We start from the raw sequence: 20,172 nt of genomic DNA on the forward strand, positions 1-20,172 counted from the left end.
AGATAGATAGATGATAGATAGATAGATAGATAGATAGATAGATAGATAGATAGATAATGATAGATAGATAGGTAGATAGAGATAGATAGACAGATAGATAGATAGATAGAGATAGATAGATAGATAATGATAGATAGATTGATAGATAGATAGATAGATAGATAGATAGATGATAGATAGATAGATAGATAATGATAGATAGATAGGTAGATAGAGATAGATAGACAGATAAATAGATAGATAGATAGATAGATAGATAGAGATAGATAGATAGATAGATAGATAGATAGATAGATAATGATAGATAGATAGATAGATAGATAGATAGATAGGTAGATAGAGATAGATAGACAGATAGATAAATAGATAGATAGATAGATAGATAGATAGAGATAGATAGATAATGACAGATAAATAGATAAGTAGATAGAGATAGATAGATAGATAATGATAGATAAATAGATAAGTAGATAGAGATAGATAGATAGATAGATGATAGATAGATAGATAGAGATAGAGAGCAAGAGAGAGATGATAGAGAGAGAGAGAGAGAAAGAGGGATAGGTAGATAGATAGATAGATAGATAGATGATAGTTAGCTAGATAGATAGAGATAGATAGATAGATGATAGATAGATAGATGATAGATGATAGATGATAGATGATAGATAATGATAGATAGATAGATAGATAGATAGATAGATAGATAGATAGATAGATAGAGATAGATAGATAGTGAGAGAGAGATAGGGATATAGATAGATAGATAGATAGATAGATAGATAGATAGATAGATGGATGATGGATAGATGACAGAAGAGAGGGGGGGAGAGAGGGATGCAAGTGAATGGGTCATTGGAACAACAAAGTCTTTGTAGCTAGAGTGGCCTCATTTAGCGGCTCAAAGCTAGAAGGGCAACTAGCCCTCCTATCCAATTGCAGAAAACACAAAGAATGAAGATAACTAAACCAGCAGCAAAATATAGTCATAAACTCTAATTTGAAATCTCTCAACCAGAAGGTCAGCCACGAAAGGAAGAATGGGAATATGGCTTTCTCTCTCATATGGAAAGAAGCCAAGCATCAAAACACAGACGAAATTCACCTAAAGCTGGTCAATTAAACCTATCCAAATATATAGCAAATCTATCTCATGGAGTGGGTTGCTATTTAAATTGATTAATAGCAATACCAATAACAACAATGATATTTGGAACAACAGTTTACATCCTGTGATGATCCTTATAACACCAACAAATAACAAAACAGCCAACACAGTTCTGGGCTGCATAAACAGAGGGATAGAATCAAGATCATGTGAAGTATTAATACCACTTTATAATGCCTTGGTAAGGCCACACTTGGAATACGGCATCCAGTTTTGGTCACCACGATGTAAAAAAGATGTTGAGACTCTAGAAAGAGTGCAGAGAAGAGCAGCAAAGATGATTAGGGGACTAGAGGCTAAAACATATGAAGAACGGTTGCAGGAACTGGGTATGTCTAGTTGAATGAAAAGAAGGACTAGGGGAGACATGATAGCAGTCTTCCAATATCTCAAGGGTTGCCACAAAGAAGAGGGAGTCAAGCTATTCTCCAAAGCACCTGAGGGCAGGACCAGAAGCAATGGGTGGAAACTAATCAAGGAGAGAAGCAACCTAGAACTAAGGAGAAATTTCCTGACAGTTAGAACAATTAATCAGTGGAACAATTTGCCTGCAGAAGCTGTGAATGCTCCAACTGTGGAAATTTTTAAGAAGATGTTGGATAACCATTTGTCTGAAGTGGTGTAGGGTTTCCTGCCTGGGCAGGAGGTTGTACTAGAAGACCTCCAAGGTCCCTTCCAACTCTGTTATTCTATTCTATTCTATTCTATTCTATTCTATTCTATTCTATTCTATTCTATTCTATTCTATTCTATTCTATTCTATTCTATTCTATTCTATTCTATTCTATTCTATTCTATTCTATTCTATTCCTAAACCTGGAGAAGGACTCAGTGGATGGATAAAAATGCCAAATCCAGTCTGAACATCTGAGTGACTGTGTAACCAACCACAACAATAACGGATATTTCTAAATAGCAGCTGTAAGGGTTCACACAGATCGTGCTCACTGTTGTGGTCCGCCAGTAGCCTGCAGAACTGGAAGCAGAGTCAGACATTGAGGAGGCTGGGGAGGACCATGGGCCAGTCCTGGAGTCTGAGGAAGGCTCAGATGAGGGCTCTGCATCGGAGGCAGAGAGGGGGTCAGGGCCATCTGGGAGTTATGTGCTGCCTCCGGAGCCTCTAGAATCAGACATCAGCGATGCAGAGGAACAGGGGAGCCTGTTCCCAGTGCACGCATGCGCAGAGCTGCCAGAAGGCAAGAACAGTTAAGATAAAAGGGACGATTCGGGAGTAGGGCTTGGAGATGATTGGCCCCTCCCATAAGACATAAATGAGGAGCAAAGGCACGTGAGCCTTTGCAGGAAGCAACTTTGTTCGTTCTGGTTGAACGAACAAAGTCTTCCGGGTACGATTCAAGGTGTTGGTTACCACCTTTAAAGCGCTCCATGGCATTGGACCTGGGTACCTTCGAGACCGTCTTCTGCCACCTGTAGCCTCCCACCGGCCAGTCTGCTCCCACAGAGAGGATCTCCTCAGGGTGCCATCGGCCAAGTTATGTCGGCTGGTGACACCCAGGGGGAGGGCCTTCTCTGTGGGAGCCCCTGCCCTTTGGAATGAACTGCCCCCAGAAATGCGTAAGATCTCCGATCTCCATGTATTTCGCTGTGCCCTCAAAACCTTGTTGTTCCGCCAGGCCGGGCTATCAATGTAAAGATTTTAATTGATTTTAAATATGGGATTTTAAATTTGGGGGTTTTATAATTGAGCCAATTATTTAATAATTTTAATTATTTTTAAATTTTGTCTGTCTTTGTGCTTTTAATCAGGCTGTACACTGCCCTGAGTCCTTCGGGAGAAGGGCGGTATAGAAATAAAATAAATAAATAAATAAATAAATTTAAATTTTGAAGTTCGTTTTGACTCTGTGCTCCGTGTGGCCTTGCAAAGCTAATTGCCAATTAGGTCTTCGGCAGCGTGTCAAGGGAGATAAAGGTGGGTGCTTATCAGCCATATCCCGAAGGACTGTGGCAGACTTCTGTTGGACTATTCACAAACTGCTTGGGACTCATTACGGGCTGTGAATGAACATAATTCACAGCCGTTGAAATAAAAAAGAGGGTTTTTGGGACTAAGCGTGTGATTGTTACTGTCTCAGGAAGCCTTGGTCCGAACACTCACAATGTGTCCAGGTACATATGTGCGACAGAGACAAGGCCCATCCACTCTGCAATTCCACTGTCACATCAAATATCCTTGACTCAGGGATTAGTACAAATCCCAGCCTCAGGATCTCCACTGGCTAACATACTCAAACTTGTCCCAAAGATGCTTTTTCAAGAAGCAACTGGACTTCCTTGTTTTTCTTTGGAGGCGTCTCGCTTCTCATCCAAGAAGCTTCTTCAGCTCTGATTGGATGGTGGGGAATGGAAGGATTTATACTCCTTGCAGACAGCTGGTCATTTGCATCCTTTTTAGAGAGTCGTTGAGGCCACGTGGAGGTTTATCTATCTCCGCAGGGTGACGTGAGAAGTGCAAATGGGTGTGGAACCTTCTTGGAACTTCTGAAAGGACTGTGAAGTTCCAAGAAGGTTCCACACCCATTTGCACTACTCGGGTGACTCTGAGGACACAGACAAACCTCTAAGTGCCCTCAATGACTCTCTAAAAAGGATGCAAATGATCAGCTGTCTGTAAGGAATATCATCCTTCCATTCCCCACCATCCAATCCAGGGGTGGGTTCTAAATTTTTTTTACTACCAGTTCTGTGGGCGTGGCTTATTTTGTGGGTGTGGCTTGGAGGTCATGTGACTAGGTGGGCGTGGCTAGCTGATCAGAGTCATTTCTGGAAGGTCCTCGCACTTACGACCAGTCCTCGCACTTACGATCCGACTCATTTGTTTGCTTTTAACACTGATCAGCTGTAGGACGGCCCTTTGAAGCCCCGCGGCAAGAATTTATTTATTTATTTATTTATTTATTAATTAAATTTCTATACCGCCCTTCTCCAAATAGGACTCAGGGCGGTGCACAGCCAAGATAAAAACAAAGCATACAAAATTTAAGAACAGTATTAAAATAATTAAATATTTTGGCCGAAATTAAGATAACCCAATTTAAAATCAATTTAAAATTTAACTCAGGCCAGCCCAGCTTGTTGAAATAAATAGGTTTTCAGGGCCCGACGAAAAATCCAGAGGTCTGTTATTATACGTAACTCTGGGGGAAGGTTGTTCCAGAGGGTGGGCGCCGTCACAGAGAAGGCTCTCCCCCTGGGGGTCGCCAGCCGACATTGTCTGGCGGACGGCACCCTGAGGAGGCCCACTCTGTGCGAGCGTACTGGCCGGTGGGAGGCTATTGGTGGCAGAAGGTGGTCTCGTAAATACCCCGGCCCTAAACAGTTTTTTCCCCTCTAGTCATCAGCTGGGACTCAGGAGGCAGCAATAGATTGGGGGTGGGACCAAATAAAAGGTAAGAATAACGTGGGAGGGCGGGGGGGGAGAACCGGTTCGGTGACATCATATCGTCACCGCTACTGGCTCGGCCGAACTAGACCGAACTGGGAGGAAGCCACCACTGATCCAATCAGAGCTGAAGAAGCCTCTTGGATGAGAAGCAAAATGTCTTCAAAACAAGAAAGTCGAGTTGCCTCTTGAAAAAGCCCCGTTGGGACAACTATGACCCAGATGACTGAGAATCTCCATAGACAGATACTCAAAGTTGTAAAGTGTTACTTTTGGAAAAGATGCTTAACAGAATTTGGAGAGATATTAAGATAATAAAAAACAAATAAGGGTAGTACTTAACTTACAACAGTTTGTTTAGAGTTTTTAGACCATTCAAAGTTACAGTGGCATTGAAAAAAATGACTTATGAACTTTTTTCACACTTACGACCATTGCAGCATTCCCATGGTCACATGATCAAAATTCAGATCCTTGACAAGTGGTTAGGGAATTGCTATTGCCTAACTGGTTGGGTTGGCAATATATATATAAACCATCAATGCATGTTTGCAGTCAAACTGTAATGTATAGCTTTAAGACTATAATGCTGTATTGCATCACACTGTATTCTGATTGGCTAGCTCTGTAGCCAATGTGCTTAAGAGGAAGCTTGAATCATGGCTTATTTTTCTTATTACATTATTATTACTACCTCTGCTCCTCTCTGCCTTTTCTCTCTGCATGATCACTGATTGATCATTGCTACTTTTTGTTTTCTACTGTTTTACTGATTGTTTTACTGCTGTACTTGTTCCTGTTTGCAACTCCAAAAAGAACTGTTTTATTGCATATGACTACAACAACTGGTAAGAAGACTTTGTTCTTGGAATATCCTTGGATTGATAATTTAACTATCTTTATTTGTGTATGACCTGGATTGTTTATTGGACTTTGCTTTGCTTTTTCCTAAAAGTAAAAGAATATCACAACTCAGTGTATCTGTGTATCGACAGTGCTTATTCACAATCACCCTCAGCCATTTCTCATGTGCACAACCTTGTTACTCAAGGGTTACTCTGCACATATTCCTTAACAGTTCATATTTATGACGTTTGCAGGGTCCCTGAATCATGTGATCGCTTTTTGCAACCTTCTGACAAGCAGGGTCAATGGGGCAGCCAGATTCACTTAATAACCATGTTACTAACTTAAAAATTGCAATAATTCACTTAACAACAGTGGCAAGAAAGTTCATAAAATGGGGCAAAACTCACTTGACAAATGTTTGACTTAGCAACATAGATTTTGGGCTCAATTGTGGTCATAAGTCGAGGACTCCCTGTAACCCAGAAAAGCAACATTTTCACAACTAGAAAAAGAAAACCCAGATCAGTGTTGGAAAAATGATGCTCTCCCCCTACCTTCATATCAGAAGTCTCATTTTCTAGTTTGGAGAGATGGTTGGAGTTGTCTTCCAACTCTTGACGGAGGTGGGTGTTCTCTTTTTTCAGCGCCTCCACCTGCTTCACCAGTTGATCGTAGGATGCAATGGATCCAGACATCTTCAGCTCTTCCATTGCCTGGAGAAGAGGAGAAAATAGGAGACATCATAAGATGTAGGTATGATGGCTACGGGAACTAGGTATGTTTAGCCTAATGAAGAGAAGACCCAGGGGAGGACATGATGGCCATTCACGAATACTTGAAGGGCTTCCACAAAGAAGAGGGGAATGACTTTTCCTCCAGGACCAGAAGCAATGGGTGGAAGCTCTTCAAAGACACATCTCATCACCCATCTCCTTCCACTTATGACTGTATGACTGTAACTTCGTTGCTTCATGTTAGGAAACAATCAATATAAATCGTAAGAATACATCCTTACGATTTATATTGATTGTTTCCTAACATGATTTGATTGCTTATTTGTACCCTATGACAGAGGTGGGTTTCAGCAGGTTCTGACCAGTTCTGGCGAACCGGTAGCGGAAATTTTGAGTAATTCGGAGAACCGGTAGTAAAAATTCTGACTGGCCCCGCCCCCATCTATTCTCTACCTCCCAAGTCCCAGCTGATCGGGAGAAAATGGGGATTTTGCAGTAACCTTCCCCTGCCATGCACACCAAGCCACACCCACAGAACCGGTAGTAAAAAATTTTTACTACGGCACAGGAAAGTTATAATGGCACAGGAAAAAGGTGATTTATGACCATTTTTTTTTCTTGCTTTAATTTATATGCCGCCCTTCTCCGGAGACTCAGAGCGGCTTACAATGCGTTAAGCAATAGCCTTCATACTTTTGTATATTTATACAAAGTCAGCTTATTGCCCCCACAATCTGGGTCCTCATTTCACCTACCTTAGAAAGGATGGAAGGCTGAGTCAACCTTGAGCCTGGTGAGATTTGAACTTGCAGTAATTGCAAGCAGCAGATGTTAATAACAGTGCTTTAGTCCACTGTACTACAGGCTCTTTTCTCAGTCACAACTGTTGCATCATCCCCATGGTCACGTGATCAAAAAGCTTGGCAACTGGCATGTATTTATGATGGTTGCAGTGTCCCAGGGTCATGTGATCACTTTTTGCAAGCTTCTGAAAAGCAAAGTCAATATGGAAGCCAGATTCACTTAACAACCATGTGTCTCACTTAACAACTGTCGTGATTCACCTAACAACTGTGGCAAGAAAGGTCGTAAAATCGGGCAAAGCTCACGTAAGAACTGTCTTGCTTAGCAACAGAAATGTTGGGCTCAATTATGGTCATAGGTCGAGGACTACCTGTACTAATTTTATTTAATTAGATGGCAGTCCTGTAAAACTGTTGTCAGGCCTGGGCATTTTTCAGTAATTGCCCCCCCCATTCACGCCTAATCACTTTAAGATGGAAGATAATTCTACAGGAGAATTATTGAGTCTGTCATCTGCACCTCTATAACTGTCTGGTTTGGCTCTGCAACCCAACAAGACAGACACAGACTTCAGAGGATAATTAGAACTGCAGAAAAAAACAATTACTACCAACCTGCCTTCCATTGAGGACCTGTATACTGCACGAGTCAAAAAGAGGGCTGTAAAAATATTTACAGACCCCTCACATCCTGGACATAAACTGTTTCAACTCCTACCTTCAAAACAAACTAATAACTAGTTTGACAGTGTTGAGGGAATTATTTGTTTAGCAGAGTGATGCCGTTCGGGAAAAAACTGTTCTTGTGTCTCATTCTGGTGTGCAGAACAACGAGACACAAGAACAGTTTTTTTCCCGAACGGCATCACTCTGCTCAACAAATAATTCCCTCAACACTGTCAAACTAGTTATTAAGTCTGCATTACTATTAATCTTCTCATCATTCCTATCACCCATCTCCTCCCACTTATGACTATATGACTGTAACCTTGTTGCTGGTATCCTTACGATTTATATTGGCTGTTTCCTAATATGATTTGATTGCTTATTTGTTCCCTATGAATATCATTAAGTGTTATACCTTAGGATTCTTGACGAATGTATCTTTTCTTTTATGTACACTGAGAGCATATGCACCAAGACAAATTCCTTGTGTGTCCAATCACACTTGGCCGATAAAGAATTCTATTCTATTCTATTCTATTCTATTCTATTCTATTCTATTCTATTCTATTCTATTCTATTCTATTCTATTCTATTCTATTCCATTCCATTCCATTCCATTCCATTCCATTCCATTCTATTCTATTCTGGAGTTTTTTTTTCAAACTGAGTTCAATTCCTAAGAATTTTATGAACTGGTTCCTGGAAGACTCATGGAAGTGGTTTGTCTCTGTCTTCTTCTGGGGTGTCTTTTCAAATTCCCAGAAGCTGATCCTGGCCTTTCCTGATAATCTCCCATCCAACTCTTAGCCAAAGCCTGTTTAGCTTCCAAGCTCAAACAGGCACAGATAGTAGTAACTATGAGAGGGATCTTGGAGTCCTAGTGGACAACCATTTAAATATGAGCCAACAGCAGAGGTGGTATTCAGCAGGTTCTGACCAGTCCTGGAGAACCGGTAGTGGAAATTTTGAGTAGTTCGGAGAACCGGTAGTAAAAATTCTGACTGGCCCCGCCCCCATCTATTCTCTGCCTCCCAAGTCCCAGCTGATTGGGAGGAAATGGGGATTTTGCAGTAACCTTCCCCTGCCATGTCCACCAAGCCACGCCCACCAAGCCATGCCACACCCACCAAGCCACACCCACAGAACCGGTAGTAAAAAATTTTGAATCCCATCACTGGCCAGTGGTGTGCAGTAGCTGCCAAAAAAGCCAACACAGTTCTGGGCTGCATAAACAGAGGGATAGAATCAAGATTACGTGAAGTGTTAATACTACTTTATAATGCCTTGGTAAGGCCACACTTGGAATACTGCATCCAGTTTTGGTCGCCACGATGTAAAAAAGATGTTGAGACTCTAGAAAGAGTGCAGAGAAGAGCAACAAAGATGATGAGGGGACTGGAGGCTAAAACATATGAAGAATGGTTGCAGAAACTGGGTATGTCTAGTTTGAGGAAGAGAAGGACTAGGGGAGACATGATAGCAGTCTTCCAATATCTCAGGGGCTTCCACAAAGAAGAGGGAGTCAAGCTATTCTCCAAAGCACCTGAAGGCAGAACAAGAAGCAATGGGTGGAAACTAATCAAGGAGAGAAGCAAATTAGAACTAAGGAGAAATTTCCTGACAGAACAATTAATCAGTGGAACAACTTGCCTGCAGAAGTTGTGAATGCTCCCACACTGGAAGTTTTTAAGATGTTGGATAACCATTTGTCTGAAGTGGTGTAGGGTTTCCTGCCTGGGCAGGGGGTTGGACTAGAACAGGGGTCAGCAACCTGCGGCTCCGGAGCCACATACAGCTCTTTGGGCCCTCTGCTATGGCTCCCTGTCAGGTGGTCCCACCACTGGCTGGCCCCACCACTCGCCCTCTCCTCCCAGTCACTCCTCGTCTGGCCTGAGAAGGTAAGGGTGATGGCGGGGATGGAGAAGCGGCCAGGGCAGAGACAGAGAGAAACAGAGAGAGTGGGAGAGAGAGATACAGAGAGAGAGGGGGGGGGAGGAAGGCACGGAGGGAGGGCAGAGAGAGAGATGTCAAAAGGATTTTGTGATTCCCGGTGTTTTTTAACAACTGGTGCTCTCCCCTAATGACCGGCTGGGTAGGCGTGGCTAGGGGGAGTCATGTGACTGATGGAAGTGAGTGACATCGAGTTGGCCATGCCCACCCAGGTTTTATGGCTCCCGGTGTTTTCTTTTCTGTGGAAAATGGGTCCAAATGGCTCTTGGAGTATTTAAAGTTGCAGATCCTGGACTAGAAGGTCGCTTCCAACTCTGTTATTTTATTCTATTCTATTTGTAGATACCAGTTGAGTAAATGGAAACCAGATGATCACAAAAGAATGAGATGTTTTCTTATTATTATTATTATTATGAAAACAGGTAGTCCTCGACTTACAACAGTTCCTTTAGTGACCATTCGAAGTTACAACGGCACTGAAAAAAGTCCTTATGACCATTTTTTCACATGATCGTTCCAGCATCCCCTCTTAGTCACGTGATCAGAATTCAGATGCTTGGCAACTGGCCTGTATTTTTGACGGTTACAGTGTCCCTGGGGTCATGTTGACTCCCCTTTTGTGACCTTCTGACCAGCAAAGTCACTGGGGAAACCAGATTCGCTTAACAACCGTGTCACTAACTTAACAACTGCAGTGCTTCACTTAAGAACCACGGCAAGAAAGGTTGTAAAATGGGAACAAAACTCACTTAACAACTGTCTCGCTTAGCAACATAAACATTGACCTCCATCATTGGAGGTTTTTGAGAAATGATTGGACAGACGTTTGTCCAGAATCATGTGCGATCGATCGCCTGCTTAAGCAGGGGGTCAGTCTAGAAGATCTCCAAGGTCCCTTCCAACTCTGGAAGGGAATAACCTCTGTTATTCTGTTACCTGTTCTGTCCCCGCCCCCCCCACACACACACACAGCCGGCCCAGAGTTAATAAGCCACACGACAAAGTCTTTGAAGATAAAGCTGGCAGCAACCCAGTGGCTAGCTGCCAATTCAGACTTTACTCACACAAAACAAAGATTAGACTGCAAGCATTCCGATAAAGCAGGCAAAGTTTCAGCAATACAAGGATTAGTCCAAATGCAGTCTGACAAGGCAGGCAGAAGTCCAGTAAGGCAGAGATCATGGATTATTTCTAGTTTTTGCTTGTCACAAACTGAACCGGCCACCACACCCACATTTATACCCTGTGGGGTGTGGTCCAGTAACTCAGCTAATCTCTGGCACGCCTTCCCCTCTGCTGTGCACGCTTCTCCCTGCGCCGCTGTCGAGGATCCAGCCAGCACTTATCTCCTTTGTCGCTGTCCACCTGTGGCTGCGGGGACGTGCTTGGCTCTGAGCCTATCTCTTGGCCTTCGGTGTCCTCCGGAGGCATTGCCAGAGAGGAGGGTCCTGGAGAGGGAGGCCTTGCCAACTCCTCTCCCTCATTCTCAGAGTCTGCATCTGTCGATAGCCCAGGCTCAGGCAACGGAGCCACAACCCTACCAGGCAGCTGTGTGAAGTGGGCCTTTGCTCTGAACTAGTCTAGCTCTTCCTAGAGACAAGTAGAATGTTTGTTATTTTTAAAACGATTTTTATTGTTTTTATACATCTGGGAACTGTAAGCCACCCAGAATCAATTATTGAAATGAGTGGCTATAGAAACGGAATACATTAATACATTAAAAAATAAACACTTCCAGGCACCAACCAGGGAAGTTGGCTTTCCAATTTTAATTACAGAACAGGAGAAAAAAGCTATACCTGCCCACTGATTATAGGAAGCACAATTGCAAGACTAAGTTAACTCTGCTGTGATAAGTTTCTCTTAAATTTTAAGGCAAGAGTGTTCAAACTTGGCAACTTTAAGACCGGTGGACTTCAAGTCCCAGAATTCCCCAGCCAGCATGGCTGGCTGGGGAATTCTGGGACTTGAAGTCCACCGGTCTTAAAGTTGCTAAATTCTGGGAGTTGAAGTCCACAAGTTTTAAAATTGCTAAAGGTTGGATACACCCCTGTTTTCAGGGGTGTCCATTACAGAGGTGGGTTTCAGCAGGTTCTGACCAGTTCTGGAGAACCGATAGTGGAAATTTTGAGTAGTTCGGAGAACCGGTAGTAAAAATTCTGACCGGCCATGCCCCCATCTATTCTCTGCCTCCCAAATCCCAGTTGGTCGGGAGAAAATGGGGATTTTGCAGTAACCTTCCCCTGAAGTGGGGTGGGAATGGAGATTTTATAGTATCCTTCCCCTTCCATGCCCACCAAGCCATGCCATGCCCACCAAGCCACACCCACAGAACCGGTAGTAAAAAAAATTGAAACCCACCACCGGTCCATTACCCTTCTGTAGTGGAATTTATTACATTATTTCAATTTCAGGACCATCTAAGCTCAGAGGGATTCCCAGCAGCTTACAGACTAAAAAATTAAAAGAAAATTAAATAAATCAAGAGGGGGGAAAAAAGCAGAGTCTAACAATTAGGAACTAAAAGCCAAATCGCCAATAACCCATCAAAGAGGTTGGACATCCATGCTAGCTCAAGGACTGGGAGACAAACCAGATCTTGAACCACTCACAAAAATCAGAAGAATGAATCTCCAGGCACAACAGAAAAAGCCCACTTCCTGAGCTCTGGAAGATGAGCCGGTGGTCCTCGACTTACGACAGCTCATTTAGTGACCGTTCAAAGTTACAACGGCACTGAAAAATGTGACTTATGAGGATTTTTCATAGTTGCAAACCTTTATTTTATTTATTTATTTTATTTATTTTATTTTTCAATTTATATACCGCCCTTCTCCCTGAGGACTCAGGGCGGTGCACAGCCAGAATTAAAAACATGAAATACAAATATTAAAAACAATTAAAATATATATAAATTTGGCCCCAAATTTAAAAAACCACAAACCAATTAAAACATTTAAAAAATTTAAAAATTTCTTCTTAAGACAGCCCGGCTTGCTGGAAAAAATGGGTTTTAAGGGCATGGCGGAAGGCACTGAGGTCTTGGATTCTCCTTATCTCTGGGGGCAACTGATTCCAGAGGGTAGGTGCCCCCACAGAGAAGGCCCTCCCCCTGGGGGCCACCAGCCTACATTCTTTGGCTGATGGCACCCCGAGGAGGCCCTCTCTGTGGGAGCGCACGGGTAGAGGGGAGGTCGTCGGTAGCAGCAGGCGGTCTCGAAGATAGCTAGGCCCTATGCCATGGAGCGCTTTAAAGGTGATGACCAACACCTTGAAGCGCACCCGGAAGACCACCGGGAGCCAGTGCAGCTCGCGCAGGAGCGGTGTTACATGAGAGCGCCATGCTGCTCCCGTCACTACCCGCGCTGCTGCGTTCTGGACCAGCTGGAGCCTCCGGGTGCCCCTCAAGGGGAGCCCCATGTAGAGAGCATTGCAGTAGTCAAGGTGAGAGGTGACGAGGGCGTGAGTGACTATGCACAGAGCACAGTCTTTTTTGCAGCATTCCCATGATCATGTGATCAAAACTCAGACGCTTGGCAATTGGTTCACATTTATGACTGTTGCTGTGTCCCAAAGTCATGGGATCCCTTTTGCGACCACCTGACGAACAAAGTCAATGGGGAAGCCGGATGCACGTAACAACCGGATTACTAAATGATCAACTGCAGCGATTCCCTTAACAACTGTGGCGAGAAAGGTTGTAAAATGGGGCAAAGCTCACTTAACAAATGTTTCACTTATCAAACATAAATGTTGGGCTCGATTGTGGGCGTAAGTCGAGGACTACCTGTACTGCTTAATAGACAGTATCCAGAGCTCATTCTAGCTGACTTAATTGCAGAAATGGAAATATCTGTAGAGAGGTGGACCATCAAGTAACTAGGCCCTGTGCCACGCAGCGCTTTATAGGTGATAACCAGCACTGATGATGTTACTTAGTTGGGTAATAAAACGTCTGCAAGAAAACATCCAATTCAGAGACAACTAAGGACCTCGATAACCAGCACCATCTAACACTGATGATGTTACCTAGTTGGGTAATGAAACGTCTGCAAGAAAACAACCTATTCAGAGACTACTAAGGACCCTGATAACCAGCACCATCTAACACTGATGATGTTACCTAGCTGGGTAATGAAAACATCTGTGAGAAAACAACCAAGCTCAGAGAGCATCAAGGACCCCACCGTCCAACCCTGAGCTACAGAGATTGGAATCAGCACCTTGAATGGCACCTTGAAGCCAAGCGGGCAGCCAGTGCACTCGCAAAAGCAAAAGGGACACACGGACACACACCATGACACACCCATCACTAACTATTCCTTGCCTTCCGATCGGCGGTAGCTTCCCAATGGTCTTCAAGTGTAGCCCCGTGTAGGGCTTATTACTGTAATCCAATCAAAAGGTCACGAAAGTGTAAGACCGGGTTCCGTTCCCGGACACGCAGATGTGGTGTCTCTGTTCTAAAATCAGGACCAAGTGTCACCTTGGACCAAAACCACCACTTTTCAGGTTTCCCCAATGAAATGGGCGTAAACGAGAACAGCGCCGGATCCATTCATACCCACGTCAATCCTTGCAATGCCCCTTGTCCCCTTTTGACCCAAAATCAGGGACTCGGCTCCCTCTACCCCTGCCCCCCCAATCGGCTCAGAAACTCTCTGAATACCAGAATTCCAGCTTTCCCTGCCAAATCCTGGGCAGATCCCAAGAGCAAAAATAATACTATTCTTTCATTACAGAAACCTTTCTACTGGACCATTGACTCGGAATGAATAAAACTCCTGTACCAAATGTGTTCTTTTTTTTTAGAAGGACCAAGGAATCTGAGCTGGGGGGTGGGGTGGGGGTAGGGAAGGAACCACTGATTTAATCTGATTTTTTTCGGGGGGGACCTTATTGTCTTTTCTCCGCTTCATTTCGGGCTCCACCATCCCACTCTTTTGTCTCTCTTTCCCTCTTTCATCTCTTTGTCTGGCAGCAAATTCCTTCTCCAGTTCCCCTCCACCCACCTTGAGAAATTGCACGGTGGGGGAGTCTCTAATTCATGCCTTTACAAATGCATGGATTTTTCTCGTCCCTCTCCCGCTTTTGTCCTCCAGTCTAGTAGATCCCTTTGGATTCTCTCTGCTGGACCCGTTTTTTTTGGGGGGGGGTTTGCACATCACCGCCTGATTACAAAGGGAAGATGCCGAACGAGCGGACTTAGCTGTTTCTTAGCAAGCCAGCCAGCCAGCTGGATTCAACCTAGGTTAGGAAATGTTTGATTATGCTCATTTCGCAAGAGGTAACCTCCAGGTCCCCGAATCCTGCATCTGATCCCACCTACCTTTGATCTTCCTGACGACGCCGTTCTCATGCTGCCTTATCCAGAAGATCGCTCCAGTCCAGTGGCTTTTTGGATCGGAGGCCTATATCTCTGCCCATCATTCAAGATATAAATGTTGGAACGGTGATGGTTCAAAGGCAGGGAAGAAAAAAACATTCCAATGCATCTGGGTTTCTCCTTTTCAGGGTTCCCCCCCCCATTGCAAATGACAGGTCATGTGACTAGATAGATCGACGGCATAGCTTTGCACGCTCACACACACACACATACATGTGCGTGTGCTGCTTCCCCCTCCCTTTGCTAGCCAGGGATCTGACAGGAGAGCATCCTGGCTTTCTCTACTTAGGCAGCTGATTGGGTCCCATGCGTTCCATGCCACGGGGCCACACCGGGCCTTCTGCAGTGGAGTCCTGGGAGAAGGAATTGCCAGAAAACAAATCTAGATAGCTTTCTTGTTCATCTCAGCCTGGAGGCCCTTTTCTCATAACAAAGGGTAATGGAACAAAACAGTTGGGAATTAAAAAGCGTTTTCATTACGAATAGTAGAGAATTAGGTCAACACATGGAGAGTGTCAGGTGCCAAGGAAATAAGGAAACCCAGTCAGTTCAAAGGCATATAAAGATTTATTGGAAGCTTTACTACAACTGGAACTACTAACAGTTAAAGCAAATTGACAGTAGATTAAGAGTCAATGGAATTCAAGATGAGCTAGACTCAGCTCTCTTGTGGGTGGGAAGGAAGGAAGGAAGGAATAAGGAGAGAAGAATGGAAGGAAGGAAGGAAGGAAGGAAGAAGGAGAGGGAGAGGGAGAGAAGAAAGGAAGGGAAGGAAGGAAGAAGGAGAGGGAGAGAAGAAAGGAAGGGAAGGAAGGAAGGAATAAGGAGAGAAGAATGGAAGGAAGGAAGGAAGGAAGAAGGAGAGGGAGAGAAGAAAGGAAGGAAGGAAGGAAGAAGGAGAGGGAGAGAAGAAAGGAAGGGAAGGAAGGAAGAAGGAGAGGGAGAGAAGAAAGGAAGGGAAGGAAGGAAGGAATAAGGAGAGAAGAATGGAAGGAAGGAAGGAAGGAAGGAAGAAGGAGAGGGAGAGGGAGAGAAGAAAGGAAGGGAAGGAAGGAAGAAGGAGAGGGAGAGAAGAAAGGAAGGGAAGGAAGGAAGGAATATGGAGAGAAGAATGGAAGGAAGGAAGGAATATGGAGAGGGAGAGAAGAAAGGAAGGGAAGGAAGGAAGGAAGGAATATGGAGAGAAGAATGGAAGGAAGGAAGGAATACAGAGAGGGAGAGAAGAAAGGAAGGGAAGGAAGGAAGGAAGGAAGGAATATGGAGAGAAGAATGGAAGGAAGGAAGGAAGAAGGAGAGGGAGAGAAGAAAGGAAGGGAAGGAAGGAAGGAATATGGAGAGAAGAATGGAAGGAAGGAAGGAATACAGAGAGGGAGATAAGAAAGGAAGGGAAGGAAGGAAGGAATATGGAGAGAAGAATGGAAGGAAGGAAGGAATACGGAGAAGGAGAGAAGAAAGGAAGGGAAGGAAGGAAGGAAGGAATATGGAGAGAAGAATGGAAGGAAGGAAGGAATACGGAGAGGGAGAGAAGAAAGGAAGGGAAGGAAGGAAGGAATATGGAGAGAAGAATGGAAGGAAGGAAGGAAGAAGGAGAGGGAGAGAAGAAGGAAAGAAGGAAGGAAGGAAGGAATACAGAGAAGGAAAGAAGGAAGGAAGGAGAGGGAGAGGGAAAGAGGAAGGAAGGAAGCAATACTGACAGGGAGAGAAAAAAGGAAGGGAAGGAAGGAAGGAATATGGAGAGAAGAATGGAAGGAAGGAAGGAAGGAAGGAAGGAATATGGAGAGGGAGAGAAGAAAGGAAGGGAAGGGAAGGAAGGAAGGAATATGGAGAGAAGAATGGAAGAAAGGAAGGAATAAGAAGAGGGAGAAAAGAAGGAAAGAAGGAAGGAAGGAATACGGAGAGGGAGAGAAGAAAGGAAGGGAAGGAAGGAAGGAAGAAAGAAGGAGAGGGAGAAGAAGGAAAGAAGGAAGGAAGGAAGGAAGGAATACAGAGAGGGAGAGAAGAAAGGAAGGGAAGGAAGGAAGGGGATGGAGAGAGGAAGGAAGGAAGGAATATGGAGATGGAGAGAAGAAGGAAGGAAGGGAGGGAGGGAGGGAGGGAGGCTGTTTCTGAGTCCTCACAGCCTAAGTGTGCTTAATCAAGCTCATAGCTGTGATACTGTATTATCAAAGGGAAAGCTTCATTTCTGACAGTATCCTTGGGCAGTGTCAGCTCAAGGGTACATGGCACCCTAAGCCACGTTGACTGATGGTGTCATCTCCCAGCAATTAAGATTTGCATTTTTAGAAAGATTTGGATGGATGGGCCAGCGTGGGCCCCCTTGAAGCTTTGATGCCCTAGGCTAGCATCTACTCAGCCTTAGGGCAAAGCTGTCCTGTCCTTGGGAATCCCATTAAAGGAGCAGGAATGTACCAACCCTTCCAGTTGGTTCACCCCGAGCAAGAAGGATTCAGCAGACTCCCTGGGAACACAGAGTTTCCCTGAAGCTACGAACAAGTCCTCCAATCCAGCTCAGCTTTTAAAAATATATGCAGCTTGTCCTCAAACTACGACCACAATTGAGCCCAAAATTTTTGTTGCTAAGCGAGACAGTTGTTAAGTGAGTTTTGCCCCATTTTACGACCTTCCTTGCCACCGTTGTTAAGTGAATCAATGGAGTTGTTAAGTTAGTAACAGGGTTGTTAAGTGAATCTGACTTCCCCATTGACTTTGCTTGTCAGGTCGCAAAGTTGCCAAGTGTCAGGATTTTGATCACATGACCATAAGGATGCTACAATAGTCGTAAGAGTGAAAAACCGTCGTAAGTCACTTTTTTTCAGGGCTATTGTAACTTTGAACCGTCACTAAATGAACTGTTGTAAGTGAAGGACTACCTGTATTCTCTGTCATAATTCCATAAACCCAGCCCACAACAAACTGACACAGGTAGTCCTTCACTTACAACAGTCCACTTAGTGACGGTTTCAAGTTACTACAGCCCTGGAAAATGATCATTTTTCACACAACCGTTGTAGCAGTGGTGGGCTGCTGCCGGTTCGGACCGGTTCTAGCGAACCGGTAGTTCCAACAATCAGCTGGCCCCGCCCTATCCTGCCCTATATTTCCTTCTTTCTGGCTCAGCTGATTCGTGCAGCACAGCTGATTTCCGTAGCTGAGTTCTACCGTAGGAAAAAGTGTCCGGAAGGTGAATGGGGTCAACCACTGAAAGCCCAAATTCTTTTCTTGAGTAACCACGGTGATGGCCAATTGTTTCCAAGAAGTTGGTAGATAAAAGCAATGGGGGGAAGGGTTTCTCCCCCCCCCACTACTTTCCTTTCTCCCCCTCCCCACAGAGCTCTCCATCTCATTGTTTTTCGTCTCTTGCTGAGCTTATTTGTAAGAATAAATGTCATGCCTTTGAGATAAACTGGAGATGCTTTTGAACCTGGCTTCTATACTGGTAGTTTTGGATCAGGGGTGGAATTACAGGTAGTCCTCAACTTACAACTGTTCGTTTAGTGACCGTCCAAAGTCTCAATGGCACTGAAAAATGTAACTTATGACCATTTTTCACAGTTATAACCAGCATGCCCAGTGTCACATGGTCAAAAATTCCAGATGCTTGGTAGGAGCTCTGGTGGCTCAGCAGACTAAAGCACTGTTATTAACATCTGCTGCCTGCAATTACTGCAAGTTCAAATCTCACCAGGCTCAAGGTTGACTCAGCCTTCCATCCTTTCTAAGGTAGATAAAATGAGGACCCAGATTATGGGGGCAATAAACTGACTTTGTATAAATATACAAAAGTATGAAGGCTATTGCTTAACGCATTGTAAGCCGCCCTGAGTCTCCAGAGAAGGGCGGCATATAAATCAAATTAAAAAAAAAAAAACCTGACTTGTATTTATGACGGTTGCGGTGTCCCAAGGTCATGTGATCTCCTTTTGCGACCTTCTGACATGCAAAGTCAATGGGGAGGCCAGGTTCACTTGACAAGCGGTTACGGGTAGTCCTCAACTTATGACCATAACTGAGCCCAGAATTTATGTGGCTAAGTGAGACGTTTGTTAAGTGAGTTTTGCCTCATTTTATGACTTTTTTGCCACCTTTCTTAAGTGAATCACTGCAGTTCTTAAATTAATAATATGGTTGTTAAGTGAATCTGGTTCCCCCTGACTTTGCTTCTGAGAAGGTCGCAAAAAATTGATCAGATGACCCCAGGACACTGCAACCGTCATAAAGATGAATCAGTTGTCAAGCATCCAAATATAAATGATGGGACCATGGGGATGCTGTAACGATCGTAAGTGTGAAAACGGTCATAAGTCACTTTATTTAGTGCCGTCATAACTTTGAATGGTCATTAAATGAACCATTGTAAGTCGAGGACCACCTGTACTAACTTATTCACAGCGGTGATTCCCTTGAACAACTGTGGCAAGAAAGGTCGTAAAATGGGGCAAAGAACTAAGATCAAGGCACGAAGGAGAGTGAACGAAGTTGTTCCCTGCAAATTGCTTCAGTCGGCGTTCCTCCTTAAATAGGCTAAGGGAGTGGCCAATTAGCCCCAAGCCTTACTCTCGAGGAGACCTCCTCCTGAGGAGCCACTCCTGCCTTTTGGCAGTTCTGCGCGCCCGTGCATCGAGAAGAGGCTCCTCCTCTTCTTCCTCTTCACTTAAGGGAGCTTCTGGAGTTTCCGAAGGCCCTGGCTGAATCCCTGCCTCTGGCATCACATCTTCTCCAGCCTCCTCATTGTCCGACTCGAGTGCCAGCTGCACAGGCTGCTGGCGCAGCACCACACCAGCCTCCTCACTGTCCGAATCAGCCACCAGCCGCACAGGCCACGTATAGGCCACAACATACCTGAGTTCAAAGGATTATTTTAAAATTCCTTCTTATGTTATTTTCCACAAAACCACTGAACTAATTACCAAGAAACAAAAAACAAGACATCCTTGGATGATTTTTTTTTTTATAAAAACTGACTCTTTGAATGAACCGCTTCCACTGTTTGAATAAATCTCTCCGAAAGACCACAAGGACTTAGTGATAAAGCCGAGTGATTCTAGCAAGGGATGAAAATTAATCAAATTATATTTTGTCTCATGAAAGTTGTTGATTGGGTTATCAGGAGTCTTTGCATTTTTAATTCCTCAGTCAATTTCTCAACGAAAGCGATAACTCAGTTCTTTTGATATCAGAGCTCCACTGTAAGATTTGATCTGGTTTCCAGTTTT

The 20,172-nt window shown here is 44.2% G+C and overlaps 1 protein-coding gene across 1 annotated transcript in view; it reads right to left on the bottom strand.

Moving 5' to 3' along the window:
* APC2 (APC regulator of WNT signaling pathway 2) overlaps positions 1–6,127 on the bottom strand; it is a 54,022-nt gene extending 47,895 nt beyond the window's left edge. Inside the window, exon 1 of the mRNA XM_070931848.1 lies at positions 5,975–6,127. Within this exon, the coding sequence (XP_070787949.1) occupies positions 5,975–6,115 (141 nt within the window). The 5' untranslated portion in view covers positions 6,116–6,127. The remainder of the gene's footprint in view (positions 1–5,974) is intronic.
* Positions 6,128–20,172: the final 14,045 nt, after the last annotated feature.

This window comes from Pituophis catenifer, unplaced genomic scaffold (assembly GCF_029215685.1).
Source record: "Pituophis catenifer annectens isolate HBS135680 unplaced genomic scaffold, rPitCat1.0.hap2 SCAF_1, whole genome shotgun sequence".
Classification (NCBI taxonomy): Eukaryota; Metazoa; Chordata; class Lepidosauria; order Squamata; family Colubridae; genus Pituophis; species Pituophis catenifer.